The sequence below is a fragment of the Oncorhynchus mykiss genome, chromosome 30, assembly GCF_013265735.2.
Source record: "Oncorhynchus mykiss isolate Arlee chromosome 30, USDA_OmykA_1.1, whole genome shotgun sequence".
NCBI classification, from domain to species: Eukaryota; Metazoa; Chordata; class Actinopteri; order Salmoniformes; family Salmonidae; genus Oncorhynchus; species Oncorhynchus mykiss.
Window position 1 is genome coordinate 20,085,687 of NC_050570.1, and position 26,713 is coordinate 20,112,399.

Sequence of the window (26,713 nt, forward strand, 5' to 3'; positions counted from 1 at the left end):
CGTCTCAAATTCATCATAGAATTTAATTCAGTAACCGTTAATCTTATTCATATACACATTTAATTGATCTCATAGATGTAGAATCCCACACATAACAAACATTGACATGGTCCTTACATTTTCTGTAATAACATCATAAAATACTTACATCTTAAGATCTCTGAACCAAGACAAACATTTATGTTTATGTGGTTGTATAAAATGTCTTAAACTTAGTTTAGTTCAGATCACACATAATATGATATTATCCCTGAAAAGGATGACAAATGTAAAGTTGTAGGTTATATAAACAAACTCTACAAGCCCTTTACCCCTAAAATGTTGTGGTTGTGATTCAGCCCTACATCTAAGCAAAGCTGTATTTTTGGGGTTGAAATAATCTCCATTCTCATCACTACAAAGACAATCATGTTATTATACCGAAACATAGATATACACAAAATTGTTTTATAAAAACATGTGGAGAGAATATCCATGCATATATGGACGCAAGCAACAGATGAGTGCATTGATCAATTCACACAAAATGCATATAAAAACATACACACATTAATTCTTGTTTAATTCTTTAACATGTGCACACTAAACATAATATGCAAACATCGAACTTGATGACCTGAGTGGCATTGATTCTGCTATCATATCAAATAAGGAGCAATCTTATGAATTGCAACCATTTCTCAAAACGGAGTCACTGCTAAGTAAAAAGAAAGGCACTGCATTTGACACTTTTCCTTGCACGGCACTACATAGCACATTTCATCACCAAAGCCATCATGTTGTCTCTTGGAGAAGTTGAACGTTCTCTAACATATTTTCTGAGTCTTGGTGGTTCCTTTCAGGACGATGTAAGGCAAGCCCAGGACACAGTTATCACTGGGCCAGTACTGAAGGCCTGGCAGGGAGTAAGGTACCTCATAGTTGGCATCCAAGTAGGCTATCAGGGTGCTTGGGTAGGCTACAGCGATCGCAATCAGAATGTGCCTAGAGGGTGAATAGACACATGTCAGTCTGTTCATGATCATTCACAACCTCAAAGAGAGAATATTATATCTAACTTCTGTTCACATCCTATCCCCTACTTTTACCAGATGCCATGCAGATAGCAGAAGTTGAGCTTTTGCCAGAGGATGCATCCGAAACAGTCACTGATCCAGTAGATGATTGCCATCCCCCACAGGCCAACACCAGACCAGCATAACCGTAGCACCTATTGGTCAGTACAGCTGTGAGTGGGGAAAATAAAGCAGAGCGATAAACAGAGAGAGTGAGAGCATGAGCGAGAGAGGAACAGAAAGCAGTTATCAGACAGTGAACTGATGGAGTGATAGAATGTGCACTGGACAGTAATGTACAGTACAATAATGAGAGGTATTGCCTTACATCCTCATCTCCAGACCCAATGAGTAGGTGATGTAGAGGGCAAGGCAGTTGAGGACGTAGGCGTTGTCAGTGGGGTTGACAAAGGAGCACAGGGTGGGCCCTTTTCATAGTTCAATTGGGATTATGTTCACACTCTCATTAATATTGCATTAATCTTTTCCCACCATTTACTTTAATATTAAAACAGTGTTAATGGGAGAGTCATTCAGAAAGCTAGGAAGCCCCTCTCTCCGACTGGCTGGTGAATATAGCATACTACAGGCTGCTCCTGGCCTGGTTGTCAGGCTCCTTGCTTAGCATAGCTTCTGTTTCAACCTGGCATGCCCTGTAAAAAGATCCTGTCATTGTCTCCTGCCTTATTAACAGCCTACAGTATGTATTGCCTTTGTTCCATATAGAGAGAACAACCACATGATCCTGTAGCAGGGAGATCTAAACACACATAGACGCTGCCCCATGGTTACATTGAATAGAGACAGGAAGGTGAAACACGGTATATGCTACTTCCAGTATTCACAGATAATGATTTGGCTGCAGAAGCCTTGAGCAGGTGTTATGGTGGCCAACCTGTCGTTGATGAAGCATGGGAATACCAGAGGGCATAGCAGAGCCCCAGCAGAGCCCCAGCACCCACAGGATGGACTGCTCATCCAGCATCTGGCCCATGAAGCTCAGGGTCATGTGGAAGCAGGCAGAGAAGAGACCTTTAGGGAGGAGACACACATTGATGCCCAATTCCTAAATGGCCCCTAGCCCCGGCCCTACCCAGTATCTAAAGCAGACCGATGAGGGCACCTTGGGAGTGGAGTTATAACTTAATGAAGTTCCTGATGTTTGGAGAGAAGAGTGGACACACACCCACAAAGACCATCATGATCCAGACCAGGTACAGGTACTTCCCTGGCGTAAGTGTGCAGCAGGTACAGCATGATGGGGGAGATCACGAAGACGAACAGACTGCTCATCTGGAGAAACAGAAAGGAGTGTTCTAAAAGAGGGATTCACAATGTAATGCAGTGAGTGATGCACCTGTCCACTACATCTATCATCATTGTGGCCATAAAATATGGTCCTCCGCAAACAAATAAAATACAACAATATATTAGACAAGTATACAGCAATGGAGTTTTAAAAAGGCACAGTAAGCACAGAGGTGTATATCTCAGCTGGATATTGTAAGAAATAAATCATGTTCACGCACAGTGTACTTCAGAGTGCCTGTAGTTCGCCTCACACCAGTCCAGATCTGAGCTTTCATAGGAGAACACATCATCTTCTCACTAGACTAGAACCCCGAGGGGGAGAAAGAAAGAATAGAGTGAGAACATTTAGGCCATTATTTTCTATTACTTTCAGAGTTTCCAGCATACAACACAGTGTGACTAACAATGTGGATGTAGCCTTTTTCAAAAACTCCACATGCTGGTCCACTTTTTGAAGACTCCATAACAGGGACTGGCTCAAGTGAAATGTCTGTTGTCTGTTTGTCCCCCGTTGAAAAGATAAGCAAATATCCAGGTGTGGGTGCCTTGTCATGGGCTTCTTAAACCAGTCACCAAAATGGATGCTTCAGTGTTGCTCTTGTTGTTCTGAATGTCACAATCCAATTATAATAAAGATAAATTATATAAGCTATTGTTGTTCAAAGATTATATTATAAATAGATGACAAACAGAGTAGGAAGTACTGTCAATGCACACTGTTCTGCTTCAACCATCCATACTGCAATCTACAATTAGCTTTGACCCAAAACAAATGTCATCTTATCACCATGTATGCGTAACAGTATAGATTTTACGCACGTCCCCTCGCCCAGACCTGGGCGCGAACCAGGGACGCTCTGCACACGTCGACAGTCACTTCAAGGTCTCAGAGCAAGTGAAGTCACCGATTGAAACGCCACTAGCGCGCACCGCTGATAACTAGCTAGCCATTTCACATGGGCTACATATGCAAGTAGGTTGCAAGTAGGTTGTAGGTAGATTGCAAAAGACCTTGCATCGACAGACTGAATAATACAAGTCATCATCATGAAATTGTCATCATCAAAACACCTGTCACCTGTGGATATAAATTATATTGACAACAAAACTGCATGTGTTTATATGGAATTGTATATGACCACCATCTCAGATGACTAGATAAAATCGATATAGAGTTTACCTCCAATTTTGTAATCCAAACACAACTACTTTCTTCTCCAAGTGGCAGGTGGATTTTAATAGGGGACAAAATTCTCCCGATCCAGTTGCACTAGTCTTGACTGTAACTTCACGCCCTGGTCTGGCAATACTATTGTTAAATTGACACATTCCCGGTGCCTTTGCTATATTACAACCTGTCAGTTCAATTTAGGCTTTAAGTTGAATGGAAACCAAATGCGCATGGGTAAGCTTTACCTGATATCCAAACTTCGCAACAGGCAACGCGCTGTGATAAAATATATGTGTATAACTAAAACCTACAATATTAAAGTATTAAGTCATTCTTTATTGGGCATAGTTTGAAATTATAGTAATTAGAGCAAATACACATACATGGCAAAAGCTGCGGCTATTCATATTCTCAATGGGCCAGGTGTACCCGCGGGGATGGCACAAGCGCTTGAGTGTGAGGCCACATTGGTCCGATCTCGTCATGCGCTTTGCTTTTGACGGACGGCATAGGTAGCAAATCGTTCGTTACCCGCCTGTTTGCCATTGTATTATTAATTTATTCTAGAAGCAAGAAGATTCCTGACGATGTTAATTGAAACTTTTGTGCCAGGGAGGTGAGTCGGCATAACTAGCTCAGTCAGCAGCATGGACACCTGTATAATGGTTCTCAATAGGGTTTTTCCTATTATGAATGTCTTGACTGGCTTATTCCCTACTCTTAAAAAAACACGCCATTACGTCAATATTGATGGACTGCATGTTGTATCCCACTTAATCCCCACATATTGCCATTCATTAAAAAAGTAATCTAGGCCAATGCTAGTTTGAAGCAAGATGAGGACCAAAGAGCCCAGACAATCATACAGTTGTATTTTCATGTTAAGAAGTCGGGTCAGTGATGTAAAGCTCCATGGAATGAGGTCATAGTTGAGATCAGCGCTACTGGTCTGTTTATGAATCATCAGAATAAACAGGGGATCATGCTCAGGATCAACACAGTATGGCTATTGTTCCTGTCTCCACAGGTACTAATGACAATATTCAGTTATTACGGATACCATTTATGTTTAAACCTCTACAGGATCGGTGGGTCCCCCACGGGAAGGTTGAGCTAACGTAGGCTAATGCAATTAGCATGAGGTTGTAAGTAACAATAACATTTCCCAGGACATAGACGTATCAGGTATTGGCAGAAAGCTTAAACTCTTGTTAATCTAACTGAACTGTCTAATTTACAGTAGCTATTACAGTGAAATAATACCATGCTATTGTTTGAGGAGAGTGCACAGTTATGAACTTGAAAAGTTATTAATAAACCATTTAGGCACATTTGGGCAGTCTTGATACAACATTTTGTACAGAAATACAATGGTTCATTGGATTAGCCTAAAACTTTGCACATACACTGCTGCCATCTAGTGGCAAAAATCTAAACTGCACCTGGGCTGGAATAATACATTATGGCACTTCTTGCATTTCAAAGATGATGGTACAGAAAAAATACAAAAAAACACAAATGTTTTTTTCTTTGTATTATCTTTTACCAGATCTAATGTGTTATATTCTCCTACATTAATTTCACATTTCCACAAACTTCAAAGTGTTTCCATTCAAATGCTATCAAGAATATGCATACCCTTGCATCAGGTCCCGAGCTACAGGCAGTTAGATTTGGGTATGGAATTTTAGACGAAAATTGAAAAAGAGGGACGGATCCTTTAGAGGTTTTTAACATGCAACGCATTACTATTTGTATGGCTGTATTCATGAAGTATCTAGTCTGCTCATAACAGAACATGTAGTTTTATTGTCAAGGCATGTATTTATAAAACATACTTGCTGCATGCTTCAGTAACTGCTCCAATGAATAGTATAAACCTGCAGCCACACATTGACCATTGTAAATGATTAGCATTTCAATTTTGAACACGTGAAGCTTCCAGTTGTATTCACGGCTCACCTGTTGGACTAGTGTTCCCAGCTGGAGAATAATCTGCTGCGCTGCACTCTCTTTTGTCCACCTGTCATTCACAACAACCTGTAGGAATCATTAGGCTTCCAATTCAAGGTGACACATCATTCATAGTCATAATGAAGACAGCATTCGTACAGGTTTACGAACACTTCGAACAAGGATGCATTCTAGGGTTCATCACACATCGCTAACATGATGTAAGAATGAGGTGGTCTTAAAGCATCAACTTAAATTTAGTTACACATGATGCCAATGATGATGCAAACAGTGTATCAATCAATTACGTTTATAGAAAACATGTCTTTATTGTGACCACTGTCACTGGGCACAAAATAGAAATTCTCTGTTAATTTGTTAATTTCAAGTTATTTTACAACAGTTATAAAAGAAGTCCATAAACTAGTTTTGTAATGAATCCAACAGAGCAGAAAGAAGTTTATAACACCAAAGACTCATGTATATTATCATACATCAGTCAACCTTTTATTTTCAGAGCATTTGCAAGAGTTTAAGACATGGAAATGGTGCAACAGTACCTCCTACTGGTTGCTTACAGGTAGTATTTACTTGAATAGAAAATATGGACTTTGGGGAGGATTTTACATCGACACTTGATGGCCCTACATTTGATATCACAAAAAAAAAATGTATGTGCATAAAATCATTGCATCTTCTTTTGCGTTAGCACCTCAAAGCTTTGCATCAAAGTCCTCTTTGTGAAACTGGAATAAGGCCCAGTTAAATCAGTTATGGCTGACAATATAACATAAATGAAAAATAAAAAAGGCACAGTCTTCTGTTTCAGATAGCTTTTCAACATGTTTCTTTCTCTGTACTGATATTGTTGTGCAGATAATACAAAGCACTGGTGTCAACATGACAATCCTGTTGAAACGCTTGTGAATCAGATATTACTGCTTGGCTCACATGCAATTCACCAATGCTTTACAGTGGATCGTTATGCCATACAACTTTTCGGGCACAGAACAGGCAGTCATCAGATTTTCTCCACATAGTTCCCAGGGAAGAGTCCCTCCTTGCCACGAAACCTGCCCCTCCACCAGCCTGATGCATCTGCAAGGGAAAGGTAACCTTTCAGTAATGGTGTTCTGGTTCCAAACATTACAGCAGTGGTGTACTAGTGCCAAGCATTACAGCAGTGGTGTACTAGTGCCACGCATTACAGCAGTGGTGTACTAGTGCCAAACATTACAGCAGTGGTGTACTAGTGCCAAGCATTACAGCAGTGGTGTACTAGTGCCAAGCATTACAGCAGTGGTGTACTAGTGCCAAGCATTACAGCAGGGGTGTACTAGTGCCAAGCATTGCAGCAGCGGTGTACTAGTGCCAAGCATTACAGCAGGGGTGTACTAGTGCCAAGCATTACAGCAGTGGTGTACTAGTGCCAAGCATTACAGCAGTGGTGTACTAGTGCCAAACATTACAGCAGTGGTGTACTAGTGCCAAACATTACAGCAGTGGTGTACTAGTGCCAAGCATTACAGCAGTGGTGTATTAGTGCCAAACATTACAGCAGTGGTGTACTAGTGCCAAGCATTACAGCAGTGGTGTACTAGTGGCAAACATTACAGCAGTGGTGTACTAGTGCCAAGCATTACAGCAGTGGTGTTCTAGTGCCAAGTATTACAGCAGTGGTGCACCTGTGCCAAGCATTACGGCAGTGGTGTACTAGTGCCAAGCATTACGGCAGTGGTGTACCTGTGCCAAGCATTACAGCAGTGGTGTACTAGTGCCAAGCATTACAGCAGTGGTGTACTAGTGCCAAACATTACAGCAGTGGTGTACTAGTGCCAAGCATTACAGCAGTGGTGTACTAGTGCCAAGCATTACAGCAGTGGTGTACTAGTGCCAAACATTACAGCAGTGGTGTACTAGTGCCAAACATTACAGCAGTGGTGTACTAGTGCCAAACATTACAGCAGTGGTGTACTAGTGCCAAACATTACAGCAGTGGTGTACTAGTGGCAAACATTACAGCAGTGGTGTACTAGTGGCAAACATTACAGCAGTGGTGTACTAGTGGCAAACATTACAGTAGGGGTGTACTAGTGCCAAACATTACAGCAGTGGTGTACTAGTGCCAAGCATTACAGCAGTGGTGTACTAGTGCCAAGCATTACAGCAGTGGTGTACTAGTGCCAAACATTACAGCAGTGGTGTACTAGTGCCAAGCATTACAGCAGTGGTGTACTAGTGCCAAGCATTACACAGTGGTGTATTAGTGCCAAACATTACAGCAGTGGTGTACTAGTGGCAAACATTACAGCAGTGGTGTACTAGTGGCAAACATTACAGCAGTGGTGTACTAGTGCCAAACATTACAGCAGTGGTGTACTAGTGCCAAGCATTACAGCAGTGGTGTACTAGTGCCAAGCGTAAAACACCCCAGTTGGTGCTCTAGTCTCCTCTTTCTTCCCCTTTCCTTTGTTCCGAATGGACACAGTTTATTTTTTCACAAATAAACAATTGAGTACTATTCTATTGCCTCCCAACGTGTACCTTCATTGAGCAGGTCGATGACATCATTGGCGTCGAAGCTGAGCTCATCAGTGTCCTGGCCAGCGTACTGGTACAACGCCCGGCAACGTGGGCCCATTGGGCGGGGCTGGGCCTTGGACCGGCTGGATGGGGCCGGGGGCGGCCGCTGGCTGCTGATACTCCTCCTCCTCTGCATTCTGAAGAGAGGTATAAAGGGATGAGATATGAGAGATGAGAGCTCAAGTTCTATCCTTTACTTTAGATAGTATATTTTTGTGAATGCCCAATGTATGCTCAGTTTATTCAGCTCACCCAGACACGCCCTGGTCAGGCACGTTGAGGAAGTCCAGGTTCCCCTGTTGAGTCTGAGTCTGAGCCGGGCCTCGTCTGCGATTCTGGGAGCCCAGTTTGGGGAGGACGGCGCTGGGGGGGCGGTTCTGTTTCTGGGCGGTATAGGTGTGCTGCTGGGGCAGTGGAGCACCTCTACCTCTGGGTGCACCATTCTGGGACCCTAGTCAAAGAAGAGGAACAGAGATACAAGGTAAACACAAGACAGACATACAGTACATCCATTCATACACTAATAATTCAACATAATTATCATGGTGATGGTACACAGTAGTAAGGATTGCAAGTCCATGTTCATGCAGTGATTGTTGCCGATGACGTAGGAACATGTCTGAACAGATTCATGAGTTTACCTCTACTGGGAGGCTGACTCCTGCCGCCTGCACGGATCTGTAGCGCTCCCTTCTTGGTGGGCTCTGACAAAATAAACATGTTGAGTTTTAAAGGATGACGTATTAGGAAAAATAATATATGTTATATATCAAGTCAGCCTGAGTATTCTATAGATATACACGTCCATCTGTATCTTCAGTATGTCTCTCTCTTTTCTCCTTCTGCATGTGCTTCTCTCTCTTCCTGTTACTCACTGGAGGTCTTGGGCAGGCCATCTCCCACCGTGATGGTGAGGGTCTTTCCAGTTGGTTTGATCTCTGCCAGGTCCCCCTGTCCCCTCTGGAACACCACAACACGGGTGCCCCCTCCTCCCCAGCCCTCCTTCTTCACCCGGAACTCCAGCCTACAGAGAGCCACAACGGCGGATGATTTTACTAGATGCTTTTATCCAAAGTTAATCCAATCCACTAAACCATGAAGTCATACAGCAAGGATTTCGCTATCCATTATGTGTGTAGTCCTACCTGTCATTAAAGGAGAGAGACAGCTTGTTCTTGGTCACCTCTTCATAGCGCTTACAGAGCAAGCTGAGGAACTCAGTCTTGAAGTTGGACTCTAGCAGACTATCATACTGAGTCTCATGCACGATGAAGAAATCATCCTGTCTCATACTATAGGGAGAGGGAGAAATATATAAATTTAGAGTTTTACGGGATTGGCATTGGTAGAAGAAGTGTCATACCCACACAGGCGGGTGATATAATTGCACAATGCAGAGTTTAAGATCCTGTGTTATCAGTTCCTGTTTTATCATTAACCACACTAACCACAAAAACTCCCATTGACACTGCCTGGAGATGACATCCCACTGCACTGTTACATGCTGATCTAACTTCAGCAGTGAGAAAAAAGCTTTACCTGAGAGAGATTGAGTGGATACTCTCAAACTCCAGCTTCCTTTTTAACACCTCCTTTATCTGTCCCTTCTCTGGCCCCTTCTTCACCTTCTCTCTGCCTATGAGGTAGATGCCTTTGGGAGACAGAATGAGGTCCCTCTTGATGGACTGGAGAGAGAGATAATGGAAGAGAGTGAGTGGGTATAAATGGAAGAAGTAAGAAGTCAACCCCATGCTGTGCTGTTAACTCCGGCGTTGGCTCGGTTTTCCTCACCACTCTGTGGTGGAGGAAGTGGTATGCTCACCTTGAACCTGCGGTCAAACTTGTTGACAGAGTCTGCGAAGTCGACTCGCTCTCTCTTGGCCAGGAACTGTCTGAGCTCAGGCCTCTGCTCCAGTCCCAGATAGTCTCCTACAAAGTTCCTGTTGATGCTGTTCCTCCTCCGCTCCTTAGAGTTATGCAGGATGTCTGAAGCTGGGGACAACATGGGAGAGAGAGTTCCTGGGAATGTTAAGACCCTCTGAGGGCATATTCATTGCTGTATATCCAAATTGATTTATGTATTATCATTTTTCTTTCTTGTTCCATCCCCACACTTCTCCAGGTGTCACACCCTGACCATAGAGAGCTGTTTATTTTCTATGTTGGTTAGGTCGGGGTGTGATTAAGGGTGGGTTATCTAGGGGAATTGTATATCTATGTTGGCCTGGTATGGTTCCCAATCAGAGGCAGCTGTTTATCGTTGTCTCTGATTGGGGATCATATTTAGGTAGCCATTTCCCCATTGTACTTTGTGGGATCTTGTCTATGTATAGTTGCCTGTGAGCATTATTATAGCTTCACGTTTCATTTGTTCGCTTTGTTGTTTTGTTCTTTGAAGTTTTCTATTCCAAAATAAAGGATGGAAACATACCACGCTGCATCTTGGTCTACTCCTTATGAGGAACGTGACACCAGGATCATTGACACACTCACCATCTTCCCTCATCTGTTCATATTTCCGCCTGGCGATGTACTTCCTCCAGGCCTTCTGGATGGTCCTGGCGAACGTGTCGAATTTCCTCTCCCGCATCTCCTCCAATAGGAAGAGCTAGAGGAGACGGAGGGAAGAGGGAATGCTTGGATCAAATAAACTATTTTGCAGTGTAATGCCGCACACCTTTTAATACAGTTCATGTATTCACCCTTAAACCCGGGAAGTCCCATTGAGATGAATGAAACAGCACTTTTCCCAGGGAGAACTACAGTATATGGGCCCCTACCGACTCTGGGGCCTTGACAAAGACCTTGGAGCGTCCCATCTGGTACTGGTCTGTGTCCATGTTGACAGAGCGGAGGAGATGCAGGACCCCCTGCTGCTCTCCCCCCCGCCAGCACGGCCACGTCTCTGCCGTCAGGATGGCGTACCTGTAGGCCAAACACAGTGAGTCAGGTACTGGGTAGAGCATACAGTAGACTCTCCATCCCCCCACACACACTGAGAGGACACCCAGCAGACACTGAAGGACACCCAGCAGACACTGAAGGACACACACCTAAGAGTAAGTAAGACTCACCTCTGTAGGAACTTATTGAAGACTCTGCGGTAGGCGTAGCCGGCTCGACGTACACGGATATTCTCCCGCAGCCCAAGGTACTCCACCTGGTGCTTCGCCCTAAACACACACACACACACACACACACACACACACACACACACACACACACACACACACACACACACACACAGGTTCAATATCACCTATGTTCGAATGTTCCAAACTAGAGAATTATAGCACCTGAATTCTTCTGAAATCCCTAAATAGTCTGCTATTGTATATGATGTCTGTTAGGGGGTGTTATAGGGACACACCGACTCTCTTCCCAGTCCTTGGGTCTCTTAGTCTCGTTGGGTTTGATACATCGGATATAGTGGGGGGTGCACTTCATCAACGTGTTCACCAGATCATTGGCTTGTTTCTGCAGAGAGAACATAAGGGATGGATGTACCACCACGTGCTGATAAGCTGAAATCTTTGGGAGTGCTGTTACACTCAGCCACTGAACCATAGTTCTGGTACAGTAGTAGAGTGGGGACTGTTACCTTGATCTTACAGCTAGCAGTGGTGGGCCTGCTCTTCTTGTCTGTGTTGAGGTTTTCAGGGAAGAGGCTGCGGATGAAGGCACTGTGGGGACAAGATGGAGGATCATATTGAATTGCTTTTCACATTAAGTTAGGCTTGCAAGCATTTGAACTAGGTAGCCTATGAAAACAAAAACTAAAAGTGTACTGAATGGCAGAGTCATGAAAGAGAGGAGGATGGCATTGGGATTCAATTTTTGGTTTTTCACTTGCGCGAGCAAGCACGCACACACAGAAATCAGTACCATGGACAGCCACATGATATTTTGCAACATTGATTGGGACTACATTGTTTTTGTTATCTTTAAATTAGTTTTCAATGCATTTCATTTAACTCTGTGGTTCTAAATCAGTAGTTGTTTAGTAAACTGTTCAAAACATTAACTTGCTTGACAGTACTACAGGCAATATACAGTAACTGTCTGTTAATGCAATACTTGCTTTGTGGACTTCACCGGACAGATGTTGCTGTCCGGTTTTGTGATTAAACAAATGTATGTGCAGTTGAATTTATTTGGCCACTGTGTGACTGTTGTCTTTTTGTTGTTACGGCCTTATTGTATATCACGCTGGCGTATAAACGAATAGGTTATAGAGCAAACAACACAAATATGAAATATCTAGCTAGATAAAAACTAAAAGCTTCCAGCAAAGGTCAGCACCTTCAGTTCTGAGTTCCGACACCTGTCAGATGGTAGTGTAACATCTGAAGCTTGGAACGTCATCGTCAGGTGGTGTAGTTACTTTGTTACAAGCATCGCTACGTTGTGTCGAATCAGAAGTGCTTCGAAAACTGCATCGGAGTGCCGGAGCTCCGGTATCAATCGTCCCATCACTAGGGAGCAATAATAAATATTCTGTTGCACTCTTCAGTTGGCTCCTCTTTCCTATATTAAGAGGCTTGAAAAATTATTATTGTGATATAATGTTTATGTCATTGAGAAATTTGGCCATAGAATCAATGACCGAAAAAAGACGTATTTTCAATGTCTGTATAATATGTATTTTTGACGTCCGGAAAATACATATTTTCACCTTTCATTCAGCACCTAAAATGCACCTGATTTCAACATCAGGAAAATACTGTACGTATTTTCAACGTCCAGAAAATGTGTATTATCGACGTGAAGAAAATATGCATTTTCACCATTCGTTCAGCACATAAAATGAACCTGACATCCAAGTCTGGAAAAGAGGTCTGAAAGATGTCTTTCAACGTCATTTTGCTTACTGGGATGTGTCAGTTCAGGTAAAGATAGAGGAATACATACTGTTCGCTGCTCTGCATGAGTTCAATAAGGTCAGTAAAAAGCACATCCCGGTTTCTCTCACAGAAGCCGTTTATTTCGTAGGAGACCTGAGGTGACAGATAATACATTATGTGTAAGTCTTAAAATTCACACCTCACCCATATGTCTACCCACATGAAGTGTTTACTTAAATCAGTTTTGAGTTTAAAACTCTTGTCTTCTCCTGGTACTCACCTTGCCTGCATAGTGGTGGATGACGAAGCCCGAGTTCCAGCTGTTGAAGTGTTCGTGTGTGCCCACCGCCGCCGAGAGCTTCTGGAGCAGGGTGCCGTCTGCCCCCTCACCCTTGGCATGCATGGTGGCACACACATCATCCAGCACACTCATGATGCCTGGCGGGTTCTGGAGGGGAGGGATTGTTAGACATTTAGAGTGGTAGCCACTAATAGAATATACAGACACATCCAAATTGATTGGCACCATTGATAAAGTTTAGCAAAAAAGACTGTATAATATAAATAATACAAATACTGAGCTACAGTGAGCTCCAAAAGTATTGGGACAGTGACAATAGTGCTGTTGTTTTCCCATATTCCTACTCTACAAACTTTTTGGATGCATTTGCTGTTTGTTTTGGTTGTGTTTCAGATCCTGGGGTCACCAAGTCTCCAAATCTACAGTAAACGACACCTCCATGCCAATAGGCTAATTGGATTGAAACCGGGTGCTATGGTCAGATGAGACGAAAATGAGACTTTCAGATGAGACGAAAATGAGACTTTCAGATGAGACTTTGACACACACACCAGTGGTGTTTGGTCTTAATAGAAGGATGCATATGCAGAAAATAACCTCATACCTACTGTAAAATATGCTGGTGGATCTTTGACGTTATGGGGATCATGAACTCTACCAAGTACCAGGACATTTTAGCCAAAAACCTGGTTGCCTCTGCCAGGAACCTTAAACTTGACCTTCCAGCAAGACAATGCACCCAAGCAACATCAAAATCCACGAAGAAGTTGTTAATTGAACACAAAATCAACATTTCGCAATGGCCATCTCAGTCTATGGACTTGAACCCCATTGAAAACCTGTGGTTTATATTGAAAAGGGCAGTCCATAAGCACAGACCGAAAGATATCAAGGATCTGGAAATATTCTGTGTGGAGGAATGGTCTAAGATCCCCCCCCAATGTGATCTTCAATCTCATAAAATATTATAGGAAAAGGCTACATCCGCGTAAAGGGGAGGTTTGCACAAAGTATTGAAAACAAAAATGTTGACATCTATCTTTTTAAAAATGTTTGTATCACTTGTTAAACTAAATATTTTTATTTGAGCATTTATTAGTATAAAATCATTATTTACAGTACCAGTCAAAAGTTTGGACACACCTACTCATTCAAGGGTTTTTCTTTATTTTTATTATGTTCTACATTGTAGAATAATAGTGAAGACATCAAAACTATGAAATAACACTTTTGGAATTATGTAGTAACCAAAAAAGTGTAAAACAAATACAAATATATTTTATATTTGAGATTCTTCAAAGTAGCTACTCTTTGCCTTGATGACAGCTTTGCACATTATTGGCATTCTCTCAACCAGCTTCATGAAGTAGTCACCTGGAATGCATTTCAATTAACAGGTGTGCCTTGTAAAAATGTATTTCCTTCTTAATGCATTTGAGCCAATCAGTTGTGTTGTGACAAGGTAGGGGTGGTATACAGAAGATAGCCCTATTTGGTAAAAGACCAAGTCTATATTATGGCAAGAACAGCTCAAATAAGCAAAGAGAAACAACAGTCCATCATTACTTTAAGACACGAAGATCAGTCAATACGGAAAATTTCAAGAACTTTTAAAGTTTTTTCAACTGCAGTAGCAAAAACCATCAAGCGCTATGATGAAACTGGCTCTCATGAGGACCGCCACAGGAAAGGAAGACCCAGAGTTACCTCTGCTGCAGAGGATAAGTTCATTAGAGTTAACTGCACCTCAGATTGCAGCCCAAATAAATGCTTCACAGTGTTCAAGTAACAGACATCTCAACATCAACTGTTCAGAGGAGACTGCGTGAATCAGGCCTTCATGGTTGAATTGTTACAAAGAAACCACTTCTAAAGGACAACAATAATAATAAGAGACTTGCTTGGGCAAAGAAACACAAGCGATGGACATTAGACGGGTGGAAATCTGTCCTTTGGTCTGATGAGTCCAAATTTGAGATTTTTGGTTCCAACCGCTGTGTCTTTGTGAGACGCGGAGTAGGTGAACGGATGATGATGGGTGGTTTCACATGTGTGGTTCCCACTGTGAAGCATGGAAGAGGTGGTGTGATGGTGTGGGGGTACTTTACTGGTGACACTATCTATGATTTATTTAGAATTCAAGGCACACTTAACCAGCATGGCTTCCACAGCATTCTGCAACGATATGCCATCCCATCTAGTTTGTGCTTAGTGGGACTATCATTTGTTTTTCAACAGGACAATGACCCACCACACCTCCAGGCTGTATAAGGGCTATTTGACCAAGAAGGAGAGTGATGCATCAGATGACCTGACCTCAACCCAATTGAGATGGTTTGGGATGAGTTGAACCGCAGAGTGAAAGAAAAGCAGCAAAAGAATGCTGAGCATATGTGGGAACTCCTTCAAGACTGTTGGAAAAGCATTCCAGGTGAATCTGGTTAAGAGAATGCCAAGAGTGTGCAAAACTGTCATCAAAGCAAAGGGTGGCAACTTTGAAGAATCTCAAATATAAAATATATTTTGATTTGTTTAACTTTTTTTTTTGATACTACATGATTCCGTGTGTGCTATTGTCACACCCTGGTCAAAGTATTTTGTGTTTATCTTTATTTATTTGGTCAGGCCAGGGTGTGGCATGGGTTTGTGTATGTGGTGTGTATGTATGGGGATTGTAGCTAGTGGGGTGTTCTAGCTAAGTCTATGGCTGTCTGAAGTGGTTCTCAATCAGAGGCAGGTGTTTATCGTTGTCTCTGATTGGGAACCATATTTAGGCAGCCATATTCTTTGAGTTTGTCGTGGGTGATTGTCCTTAGTGTCCTGATGTCATTGTTCTGTGTTAGGTTACACAAGTATAGGCTGTTTCGGTTTTCGTTAAGTTTATTGTTTTGATAGTGTTTGTGTTTAGTGTGTTACTTCATTAAACATGGATTGCAATAGACACGCCGCATTTTGGTCCGACTCTCCTTCTCATCAAGAAAACCGTTACAGCTATTTCATAGTTTTGATGTCTTCTCTATTATTCTACAATGTAGAAAATAGGAAAAATAAAGAAAAACCCTTGAATGGGTAGGGTTGACCAAACTTTGATTGGTACTGTATTTGATAGTCTTTTTTGCTCATCTTTATTAAGGGTGCCAATAATTTTGGATGTGACTGTAGACACAGTTGAGGAGATATTGTATAATTCTGAGCTTACCAACTTATTCTCGATGAGGTCACAGACAACCTTGTTGTTGAAATACTCAATTGGTGTCCACTTGATGCCTTCCTGAACATACTCTTCCTGGGAGAAACACAGGGAGATAGACAATGCCAATATAACTATTAAACAACATCCAAGACACCTCTTAAAGAAATGAAAAGTGTTGATGTTTGAGAGTGGTTTGTACCTGTTCAGCCTTCAGTGTCAACTCAATAAATATCTGCTGTAGCTTCTCGTTGACAAAGTTGATGCAGAATTGCTCAAACCCATTCCTCTGTCAGAGGAACACATCCAGGTTAGAGACAATGTTACAGCATATTATCATCATACCTGTGTTTTGCCTCGTTATCCCATCAGAGATGTACATTTCTATTGATTTAATATTTGATTTACCTGGAATATCTCAAAGCCATATATGTCAAGAACGCCGATGCTGTATTCTTCATGAGGTTTCTGTATGGCTTTGTTTATGGCCTGGTAGGGGGATAATTAGTTAGTATGAAACGGACGTGTCGTTACTGTATTTATGTCTCTGTGTGTATCATTGCAGTTTATAGTAGATGTCCCTAACCTCCACCAGGTAGTCAAAGAGCCGTGTGTAAAGGGCCTTAGCCAGGGCGTCGCGGGTGTAGGTGGCTTGTTCCTGGTTAAGAGTCACATCGATGGATTCAGACTTTCCACCCCACTTCGAGTCCATCTTTCTGCTGGTCAGTTTGTCTTGCAGACGCGTTGGGTCAACGCCCAGCAGATAGGCAGGGAAGGCAAGCACTGGGAGGGAGAAAATACAAACAGAACATAACACAACACATGACAAATATATACATTTGTCTACATAATGGCAAATTGCTTGAGCTACTATCCCCAATGTCTCCAATGTTTTTTTCCATCTTCACTGGGGACATTTACAAATGTATTATGCATGTTTGCGCGTTCTCATGTCTCCCACTCACAGTCAGTGCTCTCCACCTTGCCATAGTTGCCTGCCTCTATGAAGCTGATGTTTCCAAGGTGCAGGATTCCTGCTATGATCTGCAGCGCCTGAGCCTGGTGGGCCACTGGGATCCCAATCACATGCATGGCTTCCTGTGGACAAAATACAACAGAGAGGCATTACTCCTGTTCCAGACAACACACAACAACATCTAGAATTGGGACTGAGGGAATATGATGGAAGAATACGCAGCAGAACAGTATATTTTGCAAATGATAAGCCTGTGTTACGAATATACACTATCGTTCAAAAGTTTGGGGTCACTTAGAAATGTCCTTGTTTTTTGTTTTTGTCCATTAAAATAACATCAAATTGATCAGAAATAGAGTGCAAATAACAATTATAGCTGGAAACAGCTGATTTTTAAATTTATATTTTTTTATTTAACCAGGCAAGTCAGTTAAGAACAAATTCTTATTTTACAATGACAGCCTACCAGGGAACAGTGGTTTAACTGCCTTGTTCAGGGACAGGACAACAAATGTTTACCTTGTCAGCTCAGGGATTCGATCCAGCAACCAATGGTTGCTGGTCTAACGCTCAAACCACTAGGCTACCTGCCAACCCAATGTTTGTCTATGGAGATTGCATGGCTGTGTGCTCGATTTTATACACCTGTCAGCAACGGGTGTGGTAGCTCCGTTGCTGACAGGCGTATATCTACATAGGCATACAGAGGCCCATGATCAGCAAATCAAATCAAATGTATTTATAAAGCCTGTCTTACATCTGCTGTACAGAAACCCAGCTTTAAAACCCAAACAGCAAGCAATACAGGTGTAGAAGCACAGTGGCTAGGAAAAACTCCATAGAAAGGCCAGAACCTAGGAAGAAACCTAGAGAGGAACCAGGCTATGAGGGGTGGCCAGTCCTCTTCTGGCCGTGCCGGGTGGAGATTATAACAAAACATGGCCAAGATGTTCAAATGTTCATAGATGGCCAGCAGGGTCAAATAATAATAATCACAGTGGTTGAAGAGCAACCATCACTCCTGTGTTCCAATGGCACTTTGTGTTAGCTAATCCACGTTTATAATTTTAAAAGGCAAATTGATCATTGGAAAACCATTTTTCAATTATGTTTGCATAGCTGAAAGCTGTTGTTCTGATTAAAGAAGCAATAAAACTGGCCTTCTTTATACTAGTTGATTAGTCAAATCAAGTCAAATCAAATCAAAGTTTATTTGTCACGTGTGCCGAATACAACAATACCTTACAGTGAAATGCTTACTTACAGGCTCTAACCAATAGTGCAAAAAAGGTATTAGGTGAACAATAGGTAAGTATATAAATAAAAACAACAGTAAAAAGACAGTGAAAAACATTTGCGAGGCTATAAAAGTAGTGAGGCTACATACAGACACCGGTTAGTCAGGCTGATTGAGGTAGAATGTACATGTAGATATGGTTAAAGTGACTATGCATATATGATGGACAGAGAGTAGCAGTAGCGTAAAATAGTTGTACATTTAAAAAAAAAAAATGTATTTCACCTTTATTTAACCAGGTAGGCTAGTTGAGAATAAGTTCTCATTTACAACTGCGACCTGGCCAAGATAAAGCAAAGCAGTGTGAACAGATAACAACACAGAGTTACACATGGAGTAAACAATAAACAAGTCAATAACACAGTAGAAAAAAAGAAAGAGTCTATATACATTGTGTGCAAAAGGCATGAGGAGGTAGGCGAATAATTACAATTTAGCAGAGTGATAAATTATCAGATGGTCATGTGCAGGTAGAGATACTGGTGTGCAAAAGAGCAGAAAAGTAAATAAATAAAAACAGTATGGGGATGAGGTATTTGAATTGGGTGGGCTATTTACCGATGGACTATGTACAGCTGCAGCGATCGGTTAGCTGCTCAGATAGCAGATGTTTAAAGTTGGTGAGGGCGATAAAAGTCTCCAACTTAAGCGATTTTTGCAATTTGTTCCAGTCACAGGCAGCAGAAAACTGGAAGGAAAGGGGGCCAAATGAGGTGTTGGCTTTAGGGATGATCAGTGAGATACACCTGCTGGAGCGTGTGCTACGGGTGGGTGTTGCCATTGTGACCAGTGAACTGAGATAAGGCGGAGCTTTACCTAGCATGGACTTGTAGATGACCTGGAGCCAGTGGATCTGGCGACGAATACGTAGCGAGGGCCAGCCGACTAGAGCATACAGGTCGCAGTGGTGGGTGGTATAAGGTGCTTTAGTAACGAAACAGATGGCACTGTGATAAACTGCATCCAGTTTGCTGAGTAGAGTATTGGAAGCTATTTTATAGATGACATCGCCGAAGTCGAGGATCGGTAGGATAGTCAGTTTTACTAGGGTAAGTTTGGTGGCGTGAGTGAAGGAGGCTTTGTTGCGAAATAGAAAGCCGATTCTAGATTTGATTTTAGATTGGAGATGTTTGATATGAGTATAGAAGGAGAGTTTGCAGTCTAGCCAGAGAAATGAAGGCTATTCCATGCGATAAATTGGCAAGAAACAACTGAAGATCTCGTACAACACTGTGTACTACTCCCTTCACAGAACAGCGCAAACTGGCACTAACCAGAATAGAAAGAGGAGCGGGAGGCTGATAAGAGAATTACGTTCTCCAGGTACATCACCCAATTTAATTATATTACTCTGTCTGCAAACCAGAATTTGTAAGATCCTGGTTGATTGAAACAGACGGAGGCCCAGCTAAAATAGTCAAAAAGGTTTATTCACGGAACGTTCTGAAGTCAAGAATACAAAACAATTCATTTTATACTGACTTCTCACGCCCACACATTCACACAGCCATACGCACACACACACACACACACACACAAACAGGTGCACATACACACATTACCCACACACACATGCACTCAAACAGACGCACACACATGTCCTGCTACGCGCACACAGTCTGTCTCACTACTCAACCGACAGAGATAGTGACCTTGTCCTTGAAACGTACTCCCTGTTCTCTCCCAAATCTCTAGTCAGGTCGGCACCAAGCTCAGACAGTCTGTGTTTAAAATACCATAAAGACATATTGTTTTACCCTAATTCTGACTAGGACTACACATTTATTGATTATGATTTTATACATTCTAATCAATTCCATACAATTATATGTTTCAGGGTGGAATATTCTAATCATTCAATTAACAGATAATTCTCACCTATCAGAGGCCCCGGTGCACAACTGAGCAAGAGGACAAGTACATTAGAGTGTCTAGTTTGAGAAACAGACAAATCCTCAACTGGCAGCTTCATTAAATAGTACCCGCAAAACACCAGTCTTAACGTCAACAGTGAAGAGGCGACTCCGGGATGCTGGCCTTCTAGGCAGAGTTGCAAAGAAAAACCCATATCTCAGATTGGCCAATATAAATACAAGATTGAGATGGACAAAAGAACACAGACACTGGACAGAGGAAGATTGGAAAAAAGTGTTACGGACAGGTGAATCTAAGTTTGAGGTGTTCGGATCACAAAGAAGAACATTCGTGAGACGCAGTGCTTGACGCCATCTGTCAAGCATGGTGGAGGCAATGTGATGGTCTGGGGGTGCTTTGATAGTGGGAGATTTGTACAGGGTAAAAGGGATCTTGAAGAAGGAAGGCTATCACTCCATTTTGCATCGCCATGCCATACCCTGTGGATGGTGCTTAATTGGAGACAATTTCCTCCTACAACAGGACAAAGACCCAAAGCACAGCTCCAAACTATGCAATAACTATTTAGGGAAGAAGCAGTCAGCTGGTATTCGGTCTATAATGGAGTGGCCAGCACAGTCACCGGATCTCAACCCTATTGAGCTGTTGTGGGAGCAGCTTGACCTTGTGGGAGGTGCTTCAGGAAGCATGGGGTGAAATCTCTTCAGATTACCTCAACAAGTTGGCAACTAGTATGACAAAGGTCTGCAAGGCTGTAATTGCTGCAAATGGAGGATTCTTTGACGAAGCAAAGGTTGAAGGCCACAATCATTATTTAAATTAAAAATCATTATTTATAACTTTGTCAACGTCTTTACTATGTTTACTATGTATGTTTTCATGGAAAACAAGGACATTTTTAAGTGATCCCAAACTTTTGACCGGTAGTGTAAACCGGAAGTGTCATTTTGCTCCCAGTGCTTCTGTGAAAACAGTGTACTATATGTTTTAATCCCTGATGGAGTAAAGTACCATTGTCTCCTGAAAGTCCTTGCTGTCGTTGGTTCCGTCCACTTTGTATGTCCCTGACTGGTTCAGGTAGTTGTAGTAGTCTGGAGTCATGATGCCCAGGGCTTCTTTCTGCTGGGGGTTGGCTCCCTCTATTAGCTAAATACAACAGTTCAGGTAAATACAACTGAATGAACATTAATTACACATCAACAATTTACACCCAGTTATGAAATACCACAGAACCGTTAATGTGCTCAAGGGTGAGAAGGTCATTCACATTGTGCAACAGTTGTACGAAAGGCCAATAGGAGGGGGACATCTCCCCTAAAGATGGGTAGTGAGAGAGTCATTGTGGTTAGCTGTGTTAGTGCTGGCCTAGCTCAGGGCCTGACTGACCTGGTAGTAGACGTGGAAGTTCCTCTCGTTCTCGTTCTGGCTCACCACCCTCGACTTCTCAAGGAGGAAGTTGGAGATTTTACCACCGTCCGGTTCTCCTCCTCTGCTAAACTGAATCTCAAAGTACTTACCCTGTTAGATCAGAACCCACCCACAAAAAAACATATAACTCAAGTTAGACATGGTTCATCGTTATGACTTGAGGGTTGTGGTTTGGAGAGGGGATATAGCCCTAGTATGGACTGAGAAAATGAGAGCATCAGAGCAGTGACACAATCTGTGGTTAACTCCCTAAAAATATATTTGTATGTAAATAACATAAACGTGTAGGAAGGATATTTAGCCTTTAAAGGGAAAATCGATATTTTCGTATTTTTTCCATTAGTTTTCCATTAGTGCATTTTGCATCATCATGATGATGAGGCCAGTGACACTTTGCTTCTTGAAAGTCCAATATCTTAAGAACCTGGCATCTGACATGCAAAACACAAGACTGTGTCAACAGTAGACTAACGAAAACAACATCAAAATATCGTTTTTGAGTGGATTTTCCTTTTAAGACAACCACTGATGGGTACATTGTTGGTTACATTACTTTACTAGACAGCTGTTAACCCCACCCAGGATTTCACCTCAGTTCGAGATTCTCAAGCTCTTTGATCTCATTGTGTTGCTCTTCCGTAATAGAGGCCTGCAGTACGCACAGCAGAGCACCTCAGAGGCAGGAAACCCCAGAGGTGACAGGCACTCATTTACAAAGCCTGCTCTGTTGCATGTGGATGTGGCTAGGAACTGACAATAACTTCTCAGGGTTACAGCAGTAGAGAAAGGGGAGAGGTTGAAAGGTGACTATTGCATACTGCTTCTGTGGTTATATAGTCTGCAGAATCCAGATCATCTCTGGTAGAGCACAGGAAAAACAACAACCTCACAGTGTATTGGCTATAAGAATAGGTAGCAGGTGACTAACAGACCCGTTAGAGTTCCGGGGAAATAGTTGCAGAAATGAAAAGTTTACAGTATCAGTCTTGCTTTCATAGGCCACACCCAGTGTCTGGAAAAGAGAAGGAAGTACAAGATGAGGAGGATAGAAAGAGAAATAATGGGAAAGGGAAGGCTGATTGCTGTACGTATCACTCACAAAGCGGCTGGAGTTGTTGTTGCGGACAGTCTTGGCATTGCCAAAGGCCTCCAGTAGAGGATTGGACTGGAGGATGATGTCCTTCACATGCTGAGAACAACATACGGAGAAACATCACAACACAGCACTTCAGAGTCTCCATCACAGTCATTAGCAATTGCAATGTTAATATTTGTTTTATGAATGGTAATGATGTTAATAGTTGTTTTATGAATAGTAATGATGTTAATAGTTGTTTTATGAATGGCAATGATGTTAATAGTTGTTTTATGAATGGTAATAATGTTAATAGTTGTTTTATGAATGGTAATATGCTAATACCTGCACTTTATCACCTCCTCCTGATACTTTGGAGATGTAACCCATAATGTACTTGGCAGCCACAGTCTTCCCAGCTCCACTCTCCCCGCTGGCACAACACACACATAACACACAGACGTATTAGAGGCAATGTCAAAGACTTTGTGTGAAACATTTTGGAAAGGTTAACTATTTCTGCACATGCAATTCACAGTTACATTTTTGGTATAAAGGAAATGAAACACTGATTCTTTGGTAGTTCACTGATTCTTTGGTAGTTCACTGATTCTTTGGTAGTTCACTGATTCTTTGGTAGTTCACTGATTCTTTGGTATAAAGGAAATGAAACACTGATTCTTTGGTAGTTCACTGATTCTTTGGTATAAAGGAAATTAAACACTGATTATTTGGTAGTTTTGAGAAAACCAGTGAAAGTTGGCCTCAGTGAGCTTGGGTGGAATGACACACATGAGAAGGCCTAAGGCAGTGTTTCCCAACCCTGGTCCTCCAGTACCCCCAACAGCACACATTTTTATTGTAACCATGGACAAGCAGACCTGATTCAACTTGTCAACTAATCATCAAGCCCTCAATGAGTTGAATGAGGTGTGTTTGTCAAGGGCTACAATGAAACTGTGTACTGCTGGGGGTCCTGGGGGACCAGGGTTGGGAAACATCGGCCTAAGGTGTGTAAGACAGAGGCACAGAGAAGCACTAGGCCTACATCCTGCCTTCCAGAAGAAACAGATTGCAGACTTTATAAATAAAGTGTGAGACTGTTATAATGACACACCTGATAATAACACACTGGTTCTCCTGATCAATCATCATGTTCCTGTACATGTTATCAGTCAGGGCGTAGATGTGGGGAGGGTTTTCATACTGGGCCTTTACAGGTAGAGAGATGGAAAGGAAGAGATAGAGAGAGAGAGAGAGAGAGCGAGAGAGAGCAAGAGAGCGAGAGAGAGGGAGGGAGAGCGAGAGAGAGAGAGAGAGAGAGAGAGAGAAAGAGACAGCGAGAGAGAGCGAGAGAGAGAGAGAGAGAGAGAGAGAGAGACAGCGAGAGAGAGCGCGAGAGAGAGAGAGAGAGAGAGAGAGAGAGAGAGAGAGAGAGAAAGAGAGACAGTGAGAGAGAGAGGGAGAGAGAGAGAGAGAGAGAGAGGGAGAGAGAGAGAGGGGGAGGGAGAGAGAGAGAAAGAGAGACAGTGAGAGAGAGAGAGAGAGAGAGAGAGAGAGAGAGAGAGAAAGAGAGACAGTGAGAGAGAGAGGGAGAGAGAGAGAGAGAGAGAGAGGGAGAGAGAGAGAGGGGGAGGGAGAGAGAGAGAAAGAGAGACAGTGAGAGAGAGAGAGAGAGAGAGAGAGAGAGAGAGAGAGAGAAAGAGAGACAGTGAGAGAGAGAGGGAGAGAGAGAGAGAGAGAGAGAGAGAGAGAGAGAGAGAGAGAGAGGGAGAGAGAGAGAGAAAGAGAGACAGTGAGAGAGAGAGAGAGAGAGAGAGAGAGAGAGAGAGAGAGAGAAAGAGAGACAGTGAGAGAGAGAGAGAGAGAGAGAGAGAGAGAGAGGGAAAGAGAGACAGTGAGCGAGAGAGGGAGAGAGAGAAGAAATGAGAGAGAAAAGAGCAAAAGAGTGGGAGTTTAATGTACACTGAAAAAAATATAAACGGAACATGTAAAGTGTTGGTCCCATGTTTCATGAGCTGAAATAAAAATCCCTGAAATGTTCCATGTGCACAAAAAGTGTATTTCTCTCAAATGTTGTGCACAAATTTGTTTACATCCCTGTTAGTGAGTATTTATACTTTGCCAAGATAATTCACCCACCTGACAGGTGTGGTATATCAAGAAGCTGATTAAACAGCATGATCATTACGCAGATGCAGCTTGTGCTGGTGACAATAAAAGGCCACTCTAAAATGTGCAGTTTTGTCACACAACACAATGCCACAGATTTCTTAAGTTTTGAGGGAGCGTGCAATTGGCATGCTGACTGCAGGAATGTACACCAGAGCTGTAGCTAGAAAATGTCATATTAATTTCTTTACTATGAGCTGCCTCCAACGTTGTTTTAGAGAACTTGGCAGTACCTCCAATCGGCCTCACAATCGCAGACCACGTGTATGGCATTGTGTGGGCGAGCGGTTTGCTGATGTCAACGTTGTGAACAGAGTGCCCCATGGTGGCGGTGGGGTTATGGTATGGGCAGGCATAAATTACGGACAACGAACACGATTGCATTTTATCGATGGCAATTTGAATGCACAAAGATACTGTGATGAGATCCTGAGACCCATTGTCGTGCCATTCCTCCGCAGTCGTCAACTCATGTTTCAGCATGATAACGCACGACCCCATATTGCAAGGATCTGTACACAATTCCACAAAGCTGAAAATGTCCCTGTTCTTCCGCGGCCTGCATACTCACCAGACCTGTCACCCATGGAGCATGTTTGGGATGCTCTGGATCTACGTGTACAACGGCGTGTTCCAGTAACTTCACACAGCCATTGAAGAGGAGTGGGACAACATTCCACAGGCCACAATCAACAGCCTGATGAACTCTATGTGAAGTAGATTGTGTTGCGCTTCATGAGGCAAATGGGGGTCACACCAGATACTAACTGGTTTTCTGATCAATGCCCCTACTTCTTTTTTTAAGGTATCTGTCATCAACAGATGCATATCTATATTCCCAGTCATGTGAAATCCATAGATTAGGGCCTAAGGAATTTATTTCAATTGACTGATTTCTTTATATGAACTGTAACTCAGTAAATCTTAGAAATTGTTGCATGTTGTATTTATATTTGTGTTCAGTGCACAACTACTAAGGTAAATAAGGAAATGAATGGGCATATTAAGGCCAAAGTAAACATTGAAGAATAGGATGGTTTACTCACAGCCCCTTGGTAGAGTTCAATTTCCCGGTCAGTGAAATAGGGCATCTGTTTGAAAGGGTTCACTGATATCAACACAGAGCCAATATAGGTCTGCACACGACTGTCAAGGAATAGGGAGGGTGTTTCTGGTGAAATCATGTAATATTGAAACAATCACAGGGACATTTTTTATGATGATATCAACCTTCCAAAAATAAAAATATCCCAAACCCTAGTTTCATCCAGACTGGATAATCATAAAAATATATTTTTAAACACAAAGTAGGACGTACATGCCTAATGTCCAGTAAAAAGTGTCCTACAAATAGGGAAGTTAATTGTTGTTGAGTCACACAGTGAATTTAAAAGAGGAACAGTGCAGTCCTACTATTGCATACATAGATGTGTGTCTGCTGTGTGAACATGTGTGCTAGGGGGATGACTGAGGCAAGAATGG

At 42.4% G+C, this 26,713-nt stretch overlaps 1 protein-coding gene and 1 pseudogene across 1 annotated transcript in view; both read right to left on the reverse strand.

The window, feature by feature from the left end:
- Positions 1-806: 806 nt before the first annotated feature.
- LOC110522761 lies at positions 807-4,274 on the reverse strand (annotated as a pseudogene).
- Positions 4,275-5,949: 1,675 nt separating this feature from the next.
- Positions 5,950-26,713, reverse strand: part of LOC110521506 (unconventional myosin-If) — a 26,723-nt gene continuing 5,959 nt past the window's right edge. Inside the window, exons 3-28 of the mRNA XM_036969166.1 lie at positions 26,278-26,367; positions 24,177-24,271; positions 23,405-23,492; positions 23,084-23,173; positions 21,943-22,074; positions 21,568-21,702; positions 17,374-17,506; positions 16,995-17,191; positions 16,817-16,897; positions 16,611-16,697; positions 16,418-16,504; positions 13,198-13,365; positions 12,985-13,070; positions 11,675-11,756; positions 11,444-11,550; positions 11,148-11,246; positions 10,854-10,998; positions 10,567-10,681; positions 9,896-10,065; positions 9,613-9,758; positions 9,219-9,365; positions 8,949-9,097; positions 8,715-8,777; positions 8,326-8,524; positions 8,035-8,210; positions 5,950-6,588 (exon numbers count right to left, since the gene is read on the reverse strand). Of these exons, the coding sequence (XP_036825061.1) occupies positions 6,512-6,588; positions 8,035-8,210; positions 8,326-8,524; positions 8,715-8,777; positions 8,949-9,097; positions 9,219-9,365; positions 9,613-9,758; positions 9,896-10,065; positions 10,567-10,681; positions 10,854-10,998; positions 11,148-11,246; positions 11,444-11,550; positions 11,675-11,756; positions 12,985-13,070; positions 13,198-13,365; positions 16,418-16,504; positions 16,611-16,697; positions 16,817-16,897; positions 16,995-17,191; positions 17,374-17,506; positions 21,568-21,702; positions 21,943-22,074; positions 23,084-23,173; positions 23,405-23,492; positions 24,177-24,271; positions 26,278-26,367 (3,144 nt within the window). The 3' untranslated portion in view covers positions 5,950-6,511. The remainder of the gene's footprint in view (positions 6,589-8,034; positions 8,211-8,325; positions 8,525-8,714; positions 8,778-8,948; positions 9,098-9,218; positions 9,366-9,612; positions 9,759-9,895; positions 10,066-10,566; positions 10,682-10,853; positions 10,999-11,147; positions 11,247-11,443; positions 11,551-11,674; positions 11,757-12,984; positions 13,071-13,197; positions 13,366-16,417; positions 16,505-16,610; positions 16,698-16,816; positions 16,898-16,994; positions 17,192-17,373; positions 17,507-21,567; positions 21,703-21,942; positions 22,075-23,083; positions 23,174-23,404; positions 23,493-24,176; positions 24,272-26,277; positions 26,368-26,713) is intronic.